We start from the raw sequence: 22,572 nt of genomic DNA, 5'->3' as shown, positions 1-22,572 counted from the left end.
GCCAGGCCCTGAGGGAGTAGGTTCTGTATTGTGCCTGAATAAATGTGTGTCATTTAATACATACTCTGCATATGGTAATATTCTATTAATTGACAATTATCTATCATGTATCTCATTACAGATAAAATTACAACAAAGGTTTCTGTGTTAGATTTTTACATCTCGCTTGTTACTGATTTCCAATCAGGCGTTTATCGAAGTCACTCCTGTTACAGTTAACTCTAACTTATGGCACTTTTCCACCGCACGGTACGGCTCGACTCGACTCTGCTCACTTTTTCGGGGCTTACCACTGTCGATAGTACCTGGTACCTTTTTTTAGTAAAAAAAAAAAAAGGAGTTCCAAGCGAAGCCGAGCTGATACTAAAGCCACTTTTACAATGAACGGTACGTCTCGGCTCGTCTCGGCTCGTCTCGGCTCGACTCGGCTCGCTTTACTTTTCTGAACTTGCTTTTCCACTGCAGTTTAGTGCCGCCTCAACGCGGGTGCCATCTTCCGCTCGGCTTCCCGCAGGAATAATGTTGTTTTATCAAAACTCTGCACAAATACACGCTCAGGCCGTATATTCTAAAATAACGGCGTTCTAGAACCTACGTAGTGCTCGATATGACTGAGTGGAGTTAATGGACCATGTATTCATGCAGATGTTGGATGATTCATATTTAGATCTATGTTAGTGCTAAAATTTGCCCCATCAGAAGAGCCCAGATTTCCCACAGAGACACGTTCAGATAGGAATTAAACACAAGATTCTTCTCAGCCCATGTCAAGTATGTTATATAGGCGCTCATAATGTCCAAACACTTTATTAAAATATCATATCCACAGTCTCCATTGTTTTCCACGGTTTGCCAATGATGACAGATACGTTGCTGTGTCGTTGGGATGCCAAGAGATCAGTGATAAAGTCTGTGATACTGCCGTGGGACTGGTAACTGTTTGAGGAGCTCAGTAGGTAAGTCTCTTGATGTCCTTGACTGTGCGTAAACTACTAAATTCATTACATCTACATCAAGTTAAAGGCCATCCAAATTGACCTCTTACTTAGGGATGACCTGAATTTTGTAATCTATAAACCACATTTCATTTTTCAATTCGATTTTATTCGTATGACACATTCACCCACGGACGTTATCACAAAGCAGCACAGGTATAAAAGCGTGGGACTTGGGACTAAAGTGTTTTTGGGAAGTGCAAATCTTTACGGTATCCATGTGGGACCATCCACAGCAGCAGGCGGTGAATCACAAGTGCAGAAGTTCCAAGCAGAAAGTAAATCATCAGGCAGATGTGGAAGTTGAGAGGATCTACAGCAGGAGAAGTGAGTCAGGATCAGGCAGCAGGAGTACAAGTGCAGCATACATACATAGCGTATCTCACAAAAGTGAGTACACCCCTCACATTTTTGTAAGTATTTGATTATATCTGTTCATGTGACAACACTGAAGAAATGACACTTTGCTACAATGTAAAGTAGTGAGTGTACAGCTTGTGTAACAGTGTAAATTTGCTGTCCCCTCAAAATAACTCAACACACAGACATTAATGTCTAAACCGCTGGCAACAAAAGTGAGTACACCCCTAAGTGAAAACGTCCAAATTGGGCCCAATAAGCCATTTTCCCTCCCCGGTGTCATGTGGCATGTTAGTGTTACAAGGTCTCAGGTGTGAATGGGGAGCAGGTCTGTTAAATTTAGTGTCATCGCTCTCACACTCCCTCATACTGGTCACTGGAAGTTCAACGTGGCACCTCATGGCAAAGAACTCTCTGAGGATCTGAAACAAAGAATTGTTGCTCTACATAAAGATGGCCTAGGCTATAAGAAGATTGCCAAGACCCTGACACTGAGCTGCAGCACGGTGGCCAAGACCATACAGCGGTTTAACAGGACAGGTTCCACTCAGAACAGGCCTCGCCATTGTCGACCAAAGAAGTTGAGTGCACGTGCTCAGCGTCATGTCCAGAGGTTGTCTTTGGGAAATAGACGTATGAGTGGTGCCAGCATTGCTGCAGAGGTTGAAGGGGTGGGGGGTCAGCCTGTCAGTGCTCAGACCATACGCCGCACACTGCATCAAATTGGTCTGCATGGCTGTCGTCCCAGAAGGACGCCTCTTCTAAAGATGATGCACAAGAAAGCCCGCAAACAGTTTGCTGAAGACAAGCAGACTAAGGACATGGATTACTGGAACCATGTCCTGTGGTCTGATGAGACCAAGATAAACTTATTTGGTTCAGATGGTGTCAAGCGTGTGTGGCGGCAACCAGGTGAGGAGTACAAAGACAAGTGTGTGTTGCCTACAGTCAAGCATGGTGGTGGGAGTGTCATGGTCTGGGGCTGCATGAGTGCTGCCGGCACTGGGGAGCTACAGTTCATTGAGGGAACCATGAATGCCAACATGTACTGTGACATACTGAAGCAGAGCATGATCCCCTCCCTTCGGAGACTGGGCCGCAGGGCAGTATTCCAGCATGATAACGACCCCAAACACACCTCCAAGATGACCACTGCCTTGCTAAAGAAGCTGAGGGTGAAGGTGATGGACTAAACCCTATTGAGCATCTGTGGGGCATCCTCAAACGGAAGGTGGAGGAACACAAGGTCTCTAACATCCACCAGCTCCGTGATGTCTTCATGGAGGAGAAGAAGAGGACTCTAGTTGCAACCTGTGAAGCTCTGGTGAACTCCATGCCCAAGAGGGTTAAGGCAGTGCTGGAAAATAATGGTGGCCACACAAAATATTGACACTTTGGGCTCAATTTGGACATTTTCACTTAGGGGTGTACTCACTTTTGTTGCCAGCGGTTTAGACATTAATGGCTGTGTGTTGAGTTATTTTGAGGGGACAGCAAATTTACACTGTTACACAAGCTGTACACTCACTACTTTACATTGTAGCAAAGTGTCATTTCTTCAGTGTTGTCACATGAAAAGATAGAATCAAATATTTACAAAAATGTGAGGGGTGTGAATTTTTCAAATTCAAAAATTTGAGCATACACTATCTCACTTTTGTGAGATACTGTATGCTCTTATCATACAATAGTATAAAAGGATACGCACTGTGCGAGAGTGCAAGTGGGGAGGTCTTGCTACGACGGTATAAACGAAAAGATCGAGCCAGAAGATAACACGGGTATGAGGACACCCTGGGATATAAAGTGTACCGCCATTACGCCATCACTCAACAAACCTGACAGATATTATAAGAGTCGGGGGGATGTTGGGGGTTTGGGGTGACACCATCAAAACATCCCAGTTTATCATAGCTTTTTCTGCCCATGAACCCCCAAATCTACACCTTTACCTAAGATAAAAGCTATATAACAAATAGTCTAGGTTTACAGCCTCGACTTAATGATCGAGAAGATTGAAGTCCTGAACACTAATTAGAAGGTTGCTTTATAGCAACCTTCAAACGGTAAATACCTTCAGACAGTAAATACTCTAGTATACAATCCAAGCACCATCATGGGGAGTGGTATAAGTTAGTTGTACCCTGTGAATCTCCTCCATCATGTCCCATCTTACTGCAACCATGATACAGGATTTTGGTATAATTGTTTTCACTGGTGTCTTTTCCCATGGGCTTTCAAACTGTCTAGATAGAGCGTCGGCTTTTCTATTTTTAGATCGGGGCAGTACGAACCAGTGAAGTGGAAACGTGTAAAAAGAAAAATGAGCCCAGCATGCATGGTATTTCCCTGCTTTGCCCTCGTAATGTATTCTAATGATCAGAGATCTATTTCTGTGATCGGTGCAAATGCGAAAATGCTGTTCGGTGCCCTCAAGCCAGTATATCCTTCCTTCATTAATGGCTAGTAATTCAGTTTCCCCACATCACAGCTTCCTTGCTTGGGGCTGAGCTTACACAAATAGAAGGCATATGGATGGGATTTGGCTGGATTACCATGCTGTTGTGACAGTATAACTGAAATTCTATTTTCATAGGCGACTACAGTACATCCGAATGCTAAAGGATGAATCAAAAGCTGAGAAGAGTGAAGGGTGAATCGAAAGGTGCTATCACCTGGACTTTAATTTACTTTACTTTACTTTACGCCCATCGTTTTGAGGAGGGATTTTGGTTCTCTAGCAGGCAGGTAAACAATCGAAAATGTGAATAATAGGATTCTGAAAGGAGGGAGAGTAAATTCAACATGAAATAAACTATGAATGCACGATACTGTAGGAAGATAATCACCGACTTACTGCTACCTCCCTTACGTGGATTATTTTCCACACAACACCACATCCCGAATTGATTTATTCTTCTTAACTCAACAGACGTTCGCCAAAGATTGCAGTTTTTAATTAAATTGAAGTATGCAACATTCTTCCGATCTGTTGATAGTTATATTAAAGGTTGCAGAATGTCTTTCCCGTGTTGGAAAACGTACTGACTGTTACAAAGCCCTGACACTGGAGACTCCTTCCATAACTGTTAAATAAACTCCTCCATTTTAACGAATATTGTCGGGGGGTTTTTTTGTGTTAAATAACAAGACGGGTTTTAAATCTATTCATTCGTTTTTTGTTTGTGGAGATTGTGTGAAGAATCCACCATACAAGACACTCTGAACTCGCAGTCTGTTAAAGGGATAGTTCACCCAAAAATTCAAATTCTGTAATCGTTTAATCACCCTCATGTCGTTCCAAAACTGTACGACTTCCTTTCTTCTGTGGAACATAAAAGAAGATATTTCGAGAAATGTCTGTGTTTTTTGGGGGGTTTTATTTTGTCCATACAATGGAAGTGGACACCGAGACTGTTTGGTTATCAACATTCTTCAATATATCTTCCTTTGTTTTTCACAGGGGAAAGAAATGCATACAAATTTGGACCGACATGAGGATGAGTAAACAATGACAGAATTTTCATTTTCGGGTGAACTATCCCTTTAACTTTAAGAAATTCTAACGTATTAGAACGAGCACATTAATATTAACATTTGATTTGAATTACAGCCGGAACTACTGCTACTGATAGAAAATGAATCAACACTTTCTGACCAATCAGATTTAAGAAGTAAACAGCCCTGTAGTATAAATAAACAACTGTCCATAGACAAGAGAGTGTGTCTCTTAGTCCTTTGGGGCATTTATAAACCCATATGCCGTTACCTGGTACTCATAGCGACCAGTTTACACACTATTCCATTATGTTCCTTTTTTTTCAATGCAGAATAAGCCAAATAAAGTGGGATCCAAAAGTCTGAGAACACACTGAAAACCCGTTTTCAATTGGAAATAAACCAGAGGGTTTTGGATTTAAAATATATATATGTATATATATTTAAAACAAAGAAAGTAAAGGTTCAATATCTTGAACATTTAATATTGAAAATTCTGCACTGTTTCTAGGTCTCTATTTAAATGGAAGCAAACGCGTGATACTGACCACGTTAACTGCTTTGTACAAAAGGTCAGATTTTCCTCATGTCTAATCTCTTCTATTGAAGCACGTGTTCGGATTTGATCTACAATGGATCATAAGGTTTCGCACAAACTTGTGGAGTCCATGCAAGCTCTAGTCATTAAAGCAAAAGAAAAAAGAAAAAAGGGGGACGTACCAAATACTCAGAAACTCTCAAATTTAATCTATTTTCACTCAAGTTGTTGTCACTAATATAATGTATAATGAAAATTGTTGTATTAAATTAGAAAAGAATGCAAAATAAAAGCATTTTCACTAGTGCTCTCGGACTGTATATTATGATCTAGTTTCAGAACTATTTTGGTCACTCTTAACTGTTCCAGACTGGAGGACACTAAGGATATTAGGTGATTATTTGGTAAAGTGGGTGTATGTACAGTAGGTAGGGTTGTCATGATACCAAAATCTTTACTTTAATATCAAATTTTCTATGACCAGAAATAAAAAATAAATCTAAATACATTACATGTACAGCATTTGGCAGGCGCCCTTATCCAGAGCGACTTACATGTATCTCATTTATACAGCTGAGCAATTGAGGGTTAAGGGCCTTGCTCAAGAGCCCAGCACTGGTAGCTTGGCAGTGCTGGGATTTGAACTTATGACCTTCTGATCAGTAGTCCAACGTCTGACTGACACTTAACATCCAAAATTCAAAAAGCTAATGATAAATCTCCTCGTTTTTTTATGCACACAAAACTCTGTATAAGTTAAATAAACGACAAAATCATTACAAAATGGTTTCATGTAATATATCCTTAAATCAATGGCGCCACCTAGAACTGACTAAACAAGATTCTGGAGGCATGTCGAATATTCTCTCCAAAAACTTCCACAAAATGTCAAGTAGAGTAGTTACAGACCCGCACTGGAAAAGCCCTAACTGCACTTTTATTCCGATAAAACTAGCAAATAAAGGAGTGAGGAGCGGTGGAAGACTCTTGAAATGTTTGCAGTGCGCATGTAGCATTAAACTGCATCGGTTCATAAGGTTGCCAAGTAATCTCTGTTTTGAGCACCAATATTTTGTCACTCTCTTTCAAAATTAAACTATATACAAATTAGAGGATTAATTTGTGATGGCGAACGCAGTGTCTGAAGATTCATGAGTCACCACGTAGGAAAAGCAGTTAATCATATGCCCCGAATTAAACTCAAAACAAACCGTGTATCCGTGTAACCTGCTGAGTAAGTAGAGGTCGTCAATCTTGTCAGGCAGATTTCTCACCCAATGCCCATCTTCATCGGCAAGGTCATAAAAAAAGGCCAGATCTCACACATTTAAGCCGTCATTTTTACAAGTTGAATTTGTTTTGTTCAACTCCGGATCCACCGCAACCCTGACCTGGATAAAGAGTGAGTAAGTGCAGGCCAAATCCACCCTCAGATTGGTGTTCGTCTAAACGCAGCTTCGAAAGAACCAAAACTGTTAAACATTACAGAATCCTTTACTACATTTCTACTGACCATATACTTGCTACTTTGTATGATTTGGAAATGTATCACTCATGGAACTGGTCCTAAAAGTGTGTCTATGAATTCAGAGTGATGATGGAAAAGCACAGAAGCTCGTTTGAGTGCTCTTTCTGAGGGAGCTTAAAAGAAATATTCTCTTCATCATTGGGGGTACAGGACAATCCACTGCTGAAAGGTCAAGCACGTTGCATCAGGAACGCTCGAAAATTCCTGGGAAAGCTGTCTAATTGATCATCCAGTATCGCTATTTCAGTGGAGGCAAATAGGACTTGTCTGTCAAACTCTGGACTTGAGAGATCACACCATAGAACACTTACACTAACTCCTCAAATGCGAATCCTCAATAGTCTTAGCCAATCAAAATACATGATGTCCCAAAAGTCTCCATACATTGAAGAAAAATGATCAATTTTCTGCGAAATGTCTTCCAAAATTTGTCATACTGAGTATATATGATATATATATTAGACAGGCTTTAACAACACCTTTGACAAAAGAAGAATGTATTGAAATCATTCTCACAGCTGGATCAGGAAGCTGTCGCAAGCTTGCGATGGACTTTAACAGGAAACGCAGCAAAGACAAATGAGAAGAAACTGAAGACAAATGAGACGTACAATTTCAAAACCAGTCACCGGGGTGTCCAGTGGAGAAATGCCAAAGAAAAGCATTTTCACAGTGCATGAATTTGCCTGCTTGCCAGTATTGTCCACCAGCCTCATTTGTTTGTGTTTATTAACAAAAAGTATTAATATATGCATTATTTTGTAATGTGGAAATTTCCCAAATGAAAATCGCACTTTTTTTTCTTTTTTTTTTTGTAGCCAGGACCCCTTTAGCTAGAAAAAATAAATAAATAAGTCTACTGGCCCCTTCAGCACAGAGTTAACCAGGCACATTCTTCAGATTTGCACAATAATATTATAGCTATTTATTGGGATTATGGAGCTTTCCATTAAAAGAACACAATAGGCTCCAATTTAGCATTATTTATAGGATTATGTGTTTTACTGTAATTGAGGTTTGGATTAAACACATTCAGTTCAAGTGGCCAGTCAAATAGATTGATAATTATAAGATTTCAATAATAAATGCAACTTTGTTAATGGTGGGATGTGATTTCCACTAAAGAAAACAAAACAACACAACACGGACCTCCTGATCCACTGCTTTAGATTAATATATAATTTCCCTTTGCTTGGTTGACTAGTGACAATAGCCTCAGTTGGCCTAGAGGGGGCAGTAAGCTCCCTGACTATCTCGGTCCATGACCAGACCAGCATCTAGCCCTTTTTTCCTCTCACAGAAGTCATGCCATGTTGATCCAGAATGGACCATGAAAGCCCCCTCATATTCCTTTTTATTTTGAATGTTAAGTTTGTGCCTTTTTTTTTTTTTCAATTAAAAAAAACCTCTCCCTAATTCATTGACTGCACTCTTTAAAGACTCCTCTAGGACTTATTTACTGGCATGAACACTGAGGTATTATTGAACTGGTGTTTCATTTTAATGATGCTTCCTTTTCCCTGTAGACTGAGATTTACAGACTTTCATCTGTCCAAGTTAGCCTTATTCTTTGGAAGTGATGGAAATGTATTGATCCGTACTTCATAATGAATATGTGAGAACCCAGTATATTGCATTTCTGAGCTACTTAGTGCTTGGTGAAAAATCCTATTAGCTAATTTATTTTTTTTTTGTCAGAAAAAAAGGTAGAAAGCATTACCATTCCTTGTGGCTGGAGTGGGACCTTCGAGCATGTATGTTTTACCTAGTGTATATTTTACAGGTTAATGTAGTGCACCTTTAAAGATTTATTATAAAAGCTAATTGAAACGTAAAAATTTTTTTAAAAATTAGGTCCTTAAGGTCAAATTATGTACCTTTTAAGCATTTTTAAAGGTATTCAGGTGATATAGTACATAATAGTACGTACTGAAGGTATCAGAGCGACTAGGAATAGAACACTGTGCAGTATTTTGTTCTGAGAGTGTGGCTTTTGACCGTATCTAGCTATTCTGGTGCTGAATAAGCAGGGTCTGTGAACAGCCACAAGGTGTCGTCTGCAAAAAGAAGCAACCAGCGCCGTTGGTGCGCTTTTTCCTCAGACTCTACCCGTACTTATCCATGTGTCCAATCTCACTACCTTTCAAAAAATGTATTAAACAGCAATAGAGAATGCTAGTCCTTTTGTTTTGAGTCCCTAGATGGTTAAAAAAACAAAAAAAAGTTGACGTCAATCCATTCATGAGAATTAATGTTCCTATGTGGAGTTAATTTTGTGTCTCTGATGTCACACTAAGTTTAAAGAAATTTATCTTACTTTAATTTAAAGTAAAATATTAACTAGCAAGATGTAAAATTAGAAGCAAATAGAAACAAAAAGTGTTTAATCAGACATTTTTTTTGCTCTCTTTTTGAGATTTTTTTTGTTTGTGAATATCATTAACGCAGATTTAATTCTTATTATTTGTCACTGTAATATTTATTTTTAGACTTTGGTCTGCATATATTACACTTTTACCCCATATCTAAAAAAAAAATTATGAAGCTTGTACTGTATAAAAAAAATCTCTTGACTCCACCCTAGCTTTTTTTCATATCTAGTAAGAAGGGGGTGATGGAAGTGTCTCTCTCTCGACTTAATTTTCCATCATTTAAGTTATTAAAGAATGAACTTCCTTTGTGGACACCTCACCTTAACACCAACATTGCACACCCAAGAAGCCTTTCTTTGTCAGATATACATTACAGCACAGTGTAAGCCTTTTCTTCATATATCCCAGGTTGGTAGGAAGTTGGAGGGTCAGCCATGATACAGCTGGAGCAGGGAGAGTTAAGGGCCTTGTTCAAGGGCCCAACAGTGCCAAATTGGTGGTGCTTGGGCTTGAACCCCCAACCTTCTGATCAATAACCTAGAGCCTTAACCGTTGAGCCACCTGCCTTGTCCTGCCTTGTCCTGCCTTGTCCTGCCTTGTCCTGCCTTGTCCTGCCTTGTCCTGCCTTGTCCTGCCTTGTCCTGCCTTGTCCTGCCTTGTCCTGCCTTGTCCTGCCTTGTCCTGCCTTGTCCTGCCTTCCAGATCTCCAGAACTCCTCACCCAACATCAGTGCCTGACCTCACTAATGTTCTTGTAGCTGAATGATCACAATTCCCCATAGCCACGCCCCAAAATCTAGTGGAAAGCCTTTGCAGAAGAGTGGAGCTTATTATAACAGCAAACAGGGGGAACAAATCTGGAATAGAATGTTTCAACACACACATATGGGTGTGACTTTCAGGTGTCCACAAACCTTTGGCCATATAGTGTACCTCCATTGATGTCCCTGTTTATTTATAAAGCTTTTCCCATATAACAGTTCAATAACAGCTGGATGATCAATAATACCTACAGTATCTCACAAAAGTGAGTACACCCCTCACATTTTTGTAAATATTTGATTCTATCTTTTCATGTGACAACACTGAAGAAATGACACTTTGCTACAATGTAAAGTAGTGAGTGTACAGCTTGTGTAACAGTGTAAATTTGCTGTCCCCTCAAAATAACTCAACACAGCCATTAATGTCTAAACCGCTGACAACAAAAGTGAGTACACCCCTAAGTGAAAATGTCTAAATTGGGCCCAATTAGCCATTTTCCCTCCCCGGTGTCATGTGACTTGTTAGTGTTACAAGGTCTCAGGTGTGAATGGGGAGCAGGTGTGTTAAATTTGGTGTCATCGCTCTCACACTCCCTCATACTGGTCACTGGAAGTTCAACGTGGCACCTCATGGCAAAGAACTCTCTGAGGATCTGAAAAAAAGAATTGTTGCTCTACATAAAGATGGCCTAGGCTATAAGAAGATTGCCAAGACCCTGACACACTGAGCTGCAGCATGGTGGCCAAGAACATACAGCGGTTTAACAGGACAGGTTCCACTCAGAACAGGCCTCGCCATGGTCGACCAAAGAAGTTGAGTGCACATGCTCAGCGTCATATCCAGAGGTTGTGTTTGGGAAATAGACGTATGAGTGCTGCCAGCATTGCTGCAGAGGTTGAAGGGGTGGGGGGTCAGCCTGTCAGTGCTCAGACCATACGCCGCACACTGCATCAAATTGGTCTGCATGGCTGTCATCCCAGAAGGAAGCCTCTTCTAAAGACGATGCACAAGAAAGCCTGCAAACAGTTTGCTGAAGACAAGCAGACTAAGGACATGGATTACTGGAACCATGTCCTGTGGTCTGATGAGACCAAGATAAACTTATTTGGTTCAGATGGTGTCAAGCGTGTGTGGCGGCAACCAGGTGAGGAGTACAAAGACAAGTGTGTGTTGCCTACAGTCAAGCATGGTGGTGGGAGTGTCATGTCATGGTCATGGTCTGGATGCATGAGTGCTGCCGGCACTGGGGAGCTACAGTTCATTGAGGGAACCATGAATGCCAACATGTACTGTGACATACTGAAGCAGAGCATGATCCCCTCCCTTCGGAGACCGGGCCGCAGGGTAGTATTCCAGCATGATAACGACCCCAAACACACCTCCAAGATGACCACTGCCTTGCTAAAGAAGCTGAGGGTGAAGGTGATGGACTAAACCCTATTGAGCATCTGTGGGGCATCCTCAAACGGAAGGTGGAGGAGCACAAGGTCTCTAACATCCACCAGCTCCGTGATGTCGTCATGGAGGAGTGGAAGAGGACTCCAGTTGCAACCTGTGAAGCTCTGGTGAACTTCATGCCCAAGAGGCTTAAGACAGTGCTGGAAAATAATGGTGGCCACACAAAATATTGACACTTTGGGCTCAATTTGGACATTTTCACTTAGGGGTGTACTCACTTTTGTTGCCAGCGGTTTAGACATTAATGGCTGTGAGTTGTTATTTTGAGGGGACAGCAAATTTACACTGTTACACAAGCTGCACACTCACTACTTTACATCGTAGTAAAGTGTCATTTCTTCAGTGTTGTCACATGAAAAGATATCATCAAATATTTACAAAAATGTGAAGGGCGTACTCACTTTTGTGAGATACTGTACAATACTCCAACACAGGTTTGTTCTGATCTGGCAATAAATTTCAGAGCAGCTTTAAATTGGATCATTTTGCTGATTTTAAATATTTAATTATCCGCCTAATGTCTGCCATTTATTCACCATTTATTGTACTGGATGTTAACGTTTTATCTCTGGCTTTTATGTTTTTACTGCTGTCTTTTATTTTTTTTTTGGATCCCTGCATGCCTGGCATGACAATGGATGTGTTTCCAAGGACTTTTGTAAATTAAATAAAATAATCATCTGAGTCAGGTTTTCGGGCCAAAAATAGTCTGTTCGGTTGGGTTTAAAATAAGATGTATTCTCTCTCTCTCTCTCTCTCTCTCTCTCTCTCTCGCTCTCTCTCTCGCTCTGGAGTTTATCAACCCATTCAGAGTCCTTCCTGATGATGCACCAATTTGCCGGGTTTATTAGATATAATAATCCACTAACTAATAAACTGGCAACTTGGCGTATTTCAAGTCAATTATGTGGTACAGCTCTATATCTAATATAGCATAGAGAACCAGATTCAAATGTTCAAGCTGTTATATTTACTACAGATACTACAGTATCTTCAGCAGCCCCCATCAGCTTGCTGAAATTATAGAAAAATCCCTCTGACTGATAGCAAGTACAGTATTATGAAGAAAATATAAAGGCTTAGAGCAACGCGAAAAGAGTATGCTGAAAATGGTCTGATCGCAACTGTTTACTTACTGGAAATAACACCACGTGTAATTACAATGAATATAAATAAACATTCATTTAGCACCAATTTCAGGATTTCCCTTTTTAGTTTATATATATATATATATATATATATATATATATTTAAAAATAATGTTTGGTGGCCTCCGCTAGAGTCTACACCTGAGTGAGGGTGTATGTGTGGATATCTTTGAAGCTTTAAGAAGGTTCCAAATGGTTCCACCCGGCTGTAGATGTGTCCGGAAGTGGGTAGCAATGAAGTAAAACATTTTTACTGCACTTTAGCACAATTTTCAAGTAGGTGTACTTCACTGACCTTTACTTTAGACTACATTTCAATGGAATTCTATGATCTCTATGAATGCTAAGTGGTGTATTCCTTACAGTGATAAACAATGATAGTTAAACCAGTAGTAAACCATTCGATGTTGCTTAAGGAACAGTTGTGACGCAGGACTTTCATCGTCCATTGCCTTAGCACAAGAAAAACAGGGCCCTTTGCGTTAATATTTCTCTGATCGATCTAAATCAGCGAGGGATATAATCTGATAGACATTACTACACATATCTAGCTTTGTGACGGATACTTTGTGAGCGAATTATTAGCAAGCGACTGAACCGTTCGGCCGAAGCTATTATCGTGTTAGCTAGTTAATATAAAAGCATAAACGTCGATTTCAGTCTAACTACTGTACAGCTGTTAAAAAAAGTTCCTCAACAATTCCTGTTAATAAGATACAAACTGCCTGAACATTTCTATTTTACACAGTGTTCCATAAAAGGGAATTTCAGGAATAAAAATAGTCTAGTCTCTAACAGGCAGTTACGAAGGATGAGTGAACGAACGAACTCTGGTCTTTCTTTGGGCTTCATATCAGGATGCTTGCTCATACCAGCATGAAAAGAAAAACCTCTCTCTTGCGTGACTATTTGTTTTCGTCCTTCCCTGTCCTAGATGCACACCTTTTTAGGCTCAGCCAAATGCCTTCTGAACCTTTCTGGCAAGCATTCAAAGCAACAATCCAGATCTGTTCAACGTGAATAATAGGTGTGTCCCAAATCGTATGCTTATACACTATCCTACGCTATTTTGTAGTTTAAATCGTGTGAGTGGTGTGCTCACGCTGAGAATTCCAGCAAGAAGAAGTGCACTTCAAGTTCATGGATGATGCAATTATTCAACCAAAAAAAAAAAAACAACTAAGTGTGCATTGTTGGACACTTCATGATCTCAACTCAACGGTTGCAGCTTTGCTTATGTAGTGGAAGAGGGGTGTGGCTACCAGGCGCTGATGCTGGTGCCGGCTCAAAAATTCTAAAAAAGGTCATGCTGGGCATCAAAGGTAACATTAACATAAACAGTAAAATGAAGAAACTCATTTTCATTGACTCTGGGTATTCTGCTAAAGCTAGCGGCATCGACGTTCGTGCGTTTGACATCATGTGCCATACGTTAGTGTTCCGTTTGAGACGATACGACCCTTCTAAAATTCATACACTAGACAGTAGAGTACATAGTACATAGTGTAAGTGCACAGTGTATGGTACGTTATTTAGGGCGCCACTAATATATTGGCTACAGCTCAAATTGGTAGCTATGACAAGGTAGGGGGTCTGATCAATCTGATTGAACACAGTGTGCAGTATCCGCTCATATTCCTCCATGTAGATCTTAATTGTGTGTGCAGTATTTCCGGGTGGGTGTTTTGCTAGGCAGTCATTTTCCCAAAGACGGAGTATGATGAGTCAAGATCTGTTTATATACCTCAGCATTCATCGCTCGGTCGTCTCTCATCATATCCCCTACAGCACTGGGTGAAATGCACCCCTAGATCTGAAGAAATCTGTCACTGTGATTCACATAAACCTTCCGACAGGCATCAGTGTTCTTCTCATCAGTGCTTCTTTTGACATAATTGGGGCTCATTGCTCTATAAGCCGTTCTGCCTCTAGATTTTAATGTTCTACCACCTCATATGTTTTGCCTTGCTACAAAAATAGTTTCTTGGCTGCACTTTACTCTACCAGATGCTGCGCAAACATTTGACTGGATTTCTTTCTGTCCCTTAAAGAGATGACCTTTAAGATGAAGTAAGTTTGTGAGTCCTCCATGGAATTTCCTTTTCAGAATTCTTTTTTAACCGCTCAAATGTTGTAAATGGTTAATGACCTGCACTTATATATCGCTTTTTTAACCTTAGCAATTCTACAAAGCGCTTTACACTGGTTCTCATTCACCCATTCACACACACACACACACACACTCACACACCAATGGTAGCAGAGCTGCAAGGCACTAGCTTGCCATCGGGAGCAACTTGGGGTTCAGTGTATTGCCCAAGGACACTTCGGTATGTGGAGTCATGTCATGTGGAGAACTGCCAATCCTAAGATTAGTGGACAACCTACCACAAACTACCACCTGAGCCAGAGCCGTCCAATTGTGTTGGCTATATCTGAGCTGTGGAGTGATCCACAGCTCAGATGAGAAAATCTGTTCACAAGACAACCCAAGCCTGAACACTCAACAACTCTGGAACTCAGAAGAAAGCCACTGTTGAAACAAAAGCCACATGAAATCCTGTTTGGGGACTGTTTGTAATCTGTTGAACGCCCAGCAGCACAATCAATAACAGTGGCAGAAAATCATACAGCTGTATATTTGGCTAGTCATGCACCAACACATTTGTCCGTGTCCTGTCCATGAACCTTGTTCTTGTAAATTTGCCAAAGCCTTTTCCATGTATTAGCGGGCGGTGTTCTGGATTTAGGAAGAAAGCTGTGTCACCAGTAAGGCCACTGCTCTCTATTCTAGCAATGTTCTTGTGTTCACAAGTCTTGGAGGATGAACATGCCAGCCTTCACCCTTCACCCTTCCCAGTTGGTAACTGTTATGTGATAGTGGAGAAATAATTGGTTGGTGGGAATTAGCAAACAAATTTGGAGAATATGGGGGGAGTGGGGGGGGAGGGGGGGTGTGGGGTGAAGTACTATCACCTGTTTTTCATCAGACATGGCAGATCTAAAAAGAACAAAATTATGAATGTATGTGTGCACGGTGCCCTGTGATGAACTGGTGTCTATTCCCACTTTGCACCCTCCAGGGTGCATTCACACTTTGCGCCTGCACACTGCACCTGTGACAAGCTCCAAACCATCTGACCAGGATAAAGCAGTTACTAGGGGTGTAACGATACATCATGACACGATGCATCGCGATGCAATTAAAATTTGTGCATCATGGACACGTGCGATTCACAATGTGCAAATTAGCGTCGTATTCATTTTGCATGTAGTGCACTGGCACTGTTTGAACACCAGAGGACACCACGTGTTATTCAGAAAATATATACACCGATCATCCATAACATTAATACCACCTGCCTAATATCGTGTAGGTCACCCTTTCTTTTTCCCAAAACAAAAACTTTTTCTTCATTCAGATTTTGTACAAAATCGAATAAAAACCATGACGCCAGTATCGTAGCGCAAATCATATCATGACCAGAGTGTATTAGAACACCCCTAGTGGTCACTGAAGATATAGGATTAAAATTTTTTTTTTTTTTTTTTTTTTACAAGAAACAAAGGATTACAGTGGTATACTCAGTGCCTTTGAATCCACTTCCTTAACTCCCTGATGAGAAGAGAAGAGATTGTGAAGGAGTGCAGCTTTGCATAGGCTGTACAACGGTAATACTTCACCCCGAAGAAAACTGTCCTGTTGGTTGTTAAAATAATGAAGAGGAACAAATAAGTATGTATTTTTGCCAGTTGGTTTAACGGACATACCATGGCAGTCCAGGTTATTTATGTCGAGGGTCCTTATCAATCGCCCCGTTTACCTCTGCAAGCGTAGCATTTTCTGCCATTTTGTCATGTCAGAGGAAGATAAAGGGATACATTTATCAATTTCAATGCTTTGTGACAATGTCCATTGTTAAAAGCGCTATAGAAATAAAACTGTATTGAATTGAAGATGAGAATACTGTGGCCTAACCTTGGTATAGTTCTACCACAGAAACAGAGCTGGTGTCTCACCACGTTTCACATTCAGAGCTGATTCTAAGCCAGTGCAGTGGACCTTGAAGCTGTGGTTAGTTAAAACTGGACATCACTCTGAGTTCCCCTCTATGTTTCACTGCTTATGTGTCTCTCTACCATCCCCCGCCAGCTCTAATACTGAATTAGGCCTAGATCAATCATTTAATGACATTCCTGAGCACCTCACAGTCAAACATGTGGAATATATACGATATATTAAAATGCTTCTATTACCCCCAAAACTCGAGAAAAAACGACAGAAATATGAAAAACTCTTCTCGAACACTATCTGATTTTTCCCGAGCTTAGAACTGGCCTGATATTAAAACGAGCACTCATTTCATTCACGTCATTGATAATACTCTGTCCAAGACTCCCAGGCTGCTCGAGCAAAACCAAACACAATGGCGCAGACAGAGATCACGGAGATTGTTAACCTCTACATTTAAACAACTGACTTATCGCAGTATAATTACAACACACACCCGATTAGGTTTTTCTTATTAGCTTTCTCAGTCTCCGAGAGACCGTTGAAGCAGGAATGCATATTTCTGATGAGGTCTGATGACTGGTGAGCTTGGGCAAGCTTTAGCCGAGATGATTTCCACGCGTTGTACATTGGAATTATGAATTAGATGTTGGAAAGCTATTCATACTTCGTGCCCCATGTACGTACAGTATTAACTTAATTATAAAGCAATCATGAATTTAGGTTGAACTGTTTGACCTGCTCACAGTGCACCACTAAATGAACAGCAAAGCGAGGATGAAATGAAGTTAAACATATAATACAGTAAGTACTGTGCGTCTACGAGGAAAAGTAAGGCAGGAACCATTACAGATGGATCTCCATAGTATTTGCAAAACCTGGAACAGACCTCCATAGCCATATTGTTGACATGCTGTCCGAGTTGGACTCGGCGCAGCAGTGGCTTCAAACTCATCAAAGAGATATGAACACAAAATGAGCTTTAAATTGAGGCACTGGTTCTCATCGAATCAGTCAAACTCGGAGTGCACAATAACTTGTATTTCCAGCTACAAGACGCTGAGACGCCATTTTATTATTTACACCTACTACCTAAAATTGCGTCTCGGTTATAATGGTAATTTAGTTAAGAAGTTTTAAATAAGTATATAATTTGCAATTAGCACATTATTAGGTCAGGAAAACAACAGAGTCTATTATATCAGGAAAGCTACTATCAGAATTCCAGAATTCCAGTTACATGGCTCCAATCCAGACAGACGGCTGAGCTATTCACGGTCGAGGGTCTTGCTCACAGGTCCATCAGTGGCAGTCCTTGCACAACCTTAACCCCTGAGCCATGACTACCAAACGATGAAAACGTTCCACTTCGGAGCTCCTGATCTAAATAACGCTTGAATGCTAAACTGCTTTATTAATATGAAATAGCGCACACGTCAACAAGAAGCACTTTTAGCTGCTTATGGAACGTGTTCCTGTGAAAATGGCGAGCTTAAATTTTCTAAATAGCTACGTTTGATTGTTTGCAGTGTGAAAACTAGAGCATTAGAGAATGAAGTGCAGTTCATTCGTTTAATTGCAGTGTTAACAGGTCGGTTTTGATATTTAGATATTGCAGTTGCAATCAGGAGATATTTTACGTGGCGAAAAAAAAAAAAGTTATACTGACTTGCCAGTTTACTGGAACTGCCAGCTCAGGGTTAGATTTAATAAGGTTCCGTGTAACAAGCACTAATGGGGTAAATTGTGCACGTAAATAGTGGGCGCAATGTGCATCTCTCAATTTTTAAAAAAAAAAATGTTTAACAGAATGTTTAAATAGAACTAGGTATAGTCATTATGCCACGTGTAAAGAAGGGGAAGGAAACAATATGTAAATTAGAGTGTTGCAGGTGCTAATTGTTCTGGAGTCAGAGATGCACAGTAATTGCATGTCCAGTATCAATCACAGTACTAAATGAATCTACACGGTGTTGCAAAAGTCTCCATATATAGGCGACTATGTTTGCCAACACCACATGGGTCGTGCCTTCGTCAGTGGATGCTCGTTGACGTCTACTTTTCAGTCGGTCCGCAAGACTTCCGGTCTTTTTGGATTTCTTAATAGGTTTGGCAACCTCGGGCAAGACACTGAACCCCACATTGCTCCCGATGACGTGCTAGCGCCTTACATGGTGACCGTGTGTGAGAATGGGTGAACATACACAGTGTAAAGCGCTTTGTAGAACCGCTGAGGTAAAGAAAGCGCTATATAAGTGCAGACCATTCCCAATCCAGCCAGGAGAATGATTTCAATATGTTCTTCTTTTGTCAAAGGCATTCTTAAAGCCTGAAAAAAAAGACATATATAATATAAACTAAGTATGAAACATTCTGGAAGACCTTTCGGGGCACTTTTGGGGCACCCTGTATTTCCATAGACACCCTGTATTTGCCCCAAATTGCATATTCATTGCAGCAAACAGCTTGCATGTCAGGGTCTCAGGGTATATTTAACCAGCTACCACAATATCTAGTGCAGCAGCAGGGGTCTGTAATATATGCTGAATTGAGCTGGGCACTGAATAAGAATGCAATGTATGCCGTATGTAGGTAGAATTTGCTGACCTATTGTTTTTGCAGTTTGCTACAAGATATATGATGATGAGTGTTAGACTGTTAGTTGCTGAATAATGTTGTTGAACCCTAGTGCTCCCTTTTACATTGACTGATGCATTGTATTCAGCTGGGTGTTTTAATCACTTAAATTTTACATTCTGTGTGTGTGTGTGTGTGCATGAAGAAGTTGTAGGAGAGGATGAAGCATCAATTTGTTATGTAATCCTGTATTGTATCAGGACAATTAAGATTTAGAGGAATAGTCTGTGTCTGTAACAGTAGAAAGTGCTTGGTCATGCTAGAGCACTGAAAAGTTTGCCTTGAAACCAGAAGTTGTCATTGTGTCTGAATCTTGTTTAAGAGAAAAGTGGGTGATATGGTCCAGCTACATAACATTCCATCCTTGTAAATATATACACCGATCAGCCATAACATTAAAACCGCCTGCCTAATGTTGTGTAGCTCCAGAACAGCTCTGACTCGTCAAGACATGGACTCCAGAAGACCTCTGAAGGTGTGCTGTGGTATCTATCACCAAGACTTTAGGAGCAGATCCTTTAAGTCCTGTAGGTTGCGAGGTGGGCCTCTATGGATCAGACTTGAACATCCCACTCGGATTTAGTCGGATTTGTGCTCGATCGGATTTGGGATCTGGGGAATTTGGATGCCAAGTCAACACCTTGAACTCGTCGTCATGTTCCTCAAACCGTTCCTGAACGATTTTAGCAGTGTGTCAGGGAGCATTATCCTGCTGAAAGAGACCACTGGCGTTAGGGAATACCGTTCCCATGAAGGGGTGTACTTGGCCTGCAACAGTGTTTAGTAGGTGGTACGTGTCAAAGTAACATCCACATGAAAGCCAGGACCCAAGGTTTCCCAGCAGAACATTGCCCACAGCATCACACTGCCTCTGCCGGCTTGCCTTCTTCCCATAGTGCATCCTGGTGCTATCTTTTCCCCAGGTAAACGACACACACGCACCTGGCTGTCCACATGATGTAAAAGAAAACGTGATTCATCAGACCAGGCCACCTTCTTCCACGGCTCTATGGTCCAGTTCTGATGCTCACAAGCCCATTGTAGGTGCTTTCGGCGGTAGACAGGGGTCAGCATGGACAATCTGACTGGTCTTCAGCTACACAGCCTCATACAAAGCAAGCTGTGATCCACTGTATGTTCTGACTCCTTTCTATCAGAGCCAGCATGAACTTTTACAGAATTTTGTGCTACAGTAGCTCTTCTGTGGGATCGGACCAGACGGGATAGCCTTCGCTCCTCCTGCGCATCAGTGAGCACTGGGCGCCCATGACCCTGTCGCCGGTTCACCGGTTGTCCTTCCTTGGACCACTTTTGTTAGGTACTAACCACTGCATACCAGGAACACCCCACAAGATCTGCAGTTTTGGAGATGCTCTGACCCGGTCGTCTAGCCATCACAATGTTACGCTTGTCAAAGTCACTCAGATCCCTTTTTTGCCCGTTTTTTGGCCCATGCTTCCAACACATCAACTTCAAGAACTGACTGTTCACCTGCTGCTTAATAAATATACCCCACCCCATGACATGTGCCACTGGAAGGAGATAATCAATGTTATTCACATTCCCATATTGGATCTCATTCAGATCACCTGAGACCAATAGTAATACCAGGTGTGAACATTAAATTAGGATCCAGTCCTCAGCCATGCGAATAAATTGGGTATGACCATGTTTACACCCTTGTCACATCTTATTGGAATAACAATAATTACTACCTTATGATCTGGAAGAACCTCAAGCCAAACTCAGTCAGACACCTGGCATGGCGTTCATTATGGCTTCCAGCATGAACATGCAAAAATAATTAAAGAAAATCAAAAAGAAATCTTTTCCATTTTCCAAAAGTTTTCCATTCCCACCAGAATTCTTCCACATAATGCGAGTGCGTCAACAGCGCACACACCCTGTGCAGACATGCCCACAACCCCAGAACAGTCTGGGAGAAGTAAGATGTAATATCGGAGTGTGGTGTTTAAAATAAAACGTTTTAGTATCTTAAAATCTCTAATGCAAAATGTCTTGTTTTTCCCCCCTAGAAAATGTGATAAATGGATTGGACGCTTGGTCACATGTCTATTCGACTGCATGACTCTTCTCCACAGAGCTGATTGGTGTGTGTGTGTGTGTGTGTGTGTGCGTGCTGTGTATGCATAGGTTCATCCTCTTCTTATGAGCGATCGGCGCCCTGTGTCTCACCGCACCAAGCTGCTCCGCCGGACTGTCTCCGTACCTGCCGATACCAGACCCCACCCTGAATCAGGTGCATACACATACACACAAACACCAACACTGACGCAATAACACCCTCTCGCTCACTTCTTCACTACAGTATACATCTCACATAGTAAATATATACACAATCCTCTCACATTCACCCACTTACACACATACACACCTATACTCACATACACACCTCGTATAATGACATAGTATCACTTTCTTGCTTTCTTAAATGCTTTAAACGGATCCATCACCCACACAAACACACCTCTGCTAAAGGAAGGCTTTGGGGAAAAATCAAACATATACAAATTTTTATTTGCTTCCTTACACATCTCTTGCATACACATGCGTTTGTAGCATTAGCAGTGTGCATTTTTCACCACTTACTTTCATTTGGTGATGGAACGAGGGAGTGATATCTAACACATTATCACTTGCTCACGTAGTCTGAAATGGTTCACGCATCTAAAATTAAGTCATTTCTAAAGCCCCCACCGTTACATTACGTCAGAACCAAATCACTTCCCAATGAATTACACTGTAACTCAAACCCCTCCTAATACACGAAATCATAATCAGAACTCTCTTCCTGATATCTCATGTCATAAAGGTGCATTACATCATAACGCTTCCTAAACCCTTCCTAATGCGTTATGAAACAAAAAAACACTCATTACATCATAACTCAAACTCACTCAATATATTGCGTCATAACCAAAAACCCTTTGCAATAAATATTGTTATAACCTAAACCCTTCCCAATACATCATATCAATACAACCATACAAATACATTACATGTATATTTATGGCATTACATGTATATTTATGCCATAAATATACATGTAAATTACATTACATGTATATTTATGGCATTTGGCAGACACCCTTATCCAGAGCGACTTACAGTACATTTATCTTATTTGTACAACTGAAGGTTAAGAGCCTTGCTCAAGGGCCCAACAGTGTTAGCTTGGCAGTGCTGGGGCTTGAACTCCTTACCTTCTGATCAGTCACCCAGAGCCTTTAACCACTGAGCC

The 22,572-nt window shown here is 41.0% G+C and overlaps 1 protein-coding gene across 1 annotated transcript in view; it reads left to right on the top strand.

Moving 5' to 3' along the window:
• LOC128617706 (ras/Rap GTPase-activating protein SynGAP-like) overlaps window positions 1-22,165 on the top strand; it is a 52,096-nt gene extending 29,931 nt beyond the window's left edge. Inside the window, exon 3 of the mRNA XM_053640870.1 lies at window positions 21,465-22,165. Within this exon, the coding sequence (XP_053496845.1) occupies window positions 21,465-21,611 (147 nt within the window). The 3' untranslated portion in view covers window positions 21,612-22,165. The remainder of the gene's footprint in view (window positions 1-21,464) is intronic.
• The last annotated feature ends 407 nt before the right edge of the window (window positions 22,166-22,572 follow it).

This window comes from Ictalurus furcatus, chromosome 14 (genome assembly GCF_023375685.1).
Source record: "Ictalurus furcatus strain D&B chromosome 14, Billie_1.0, whole genome shotgun sequence".
NCBI lineage: Eukaryota > Metazoa > Chordata > Actinopteri > Siluriformes > Ictaluridae > Ictalurus > Ictalurus furcatus.
This window is presented reverse-complemented; position numbering and strand designations above follow the sequence as displayed.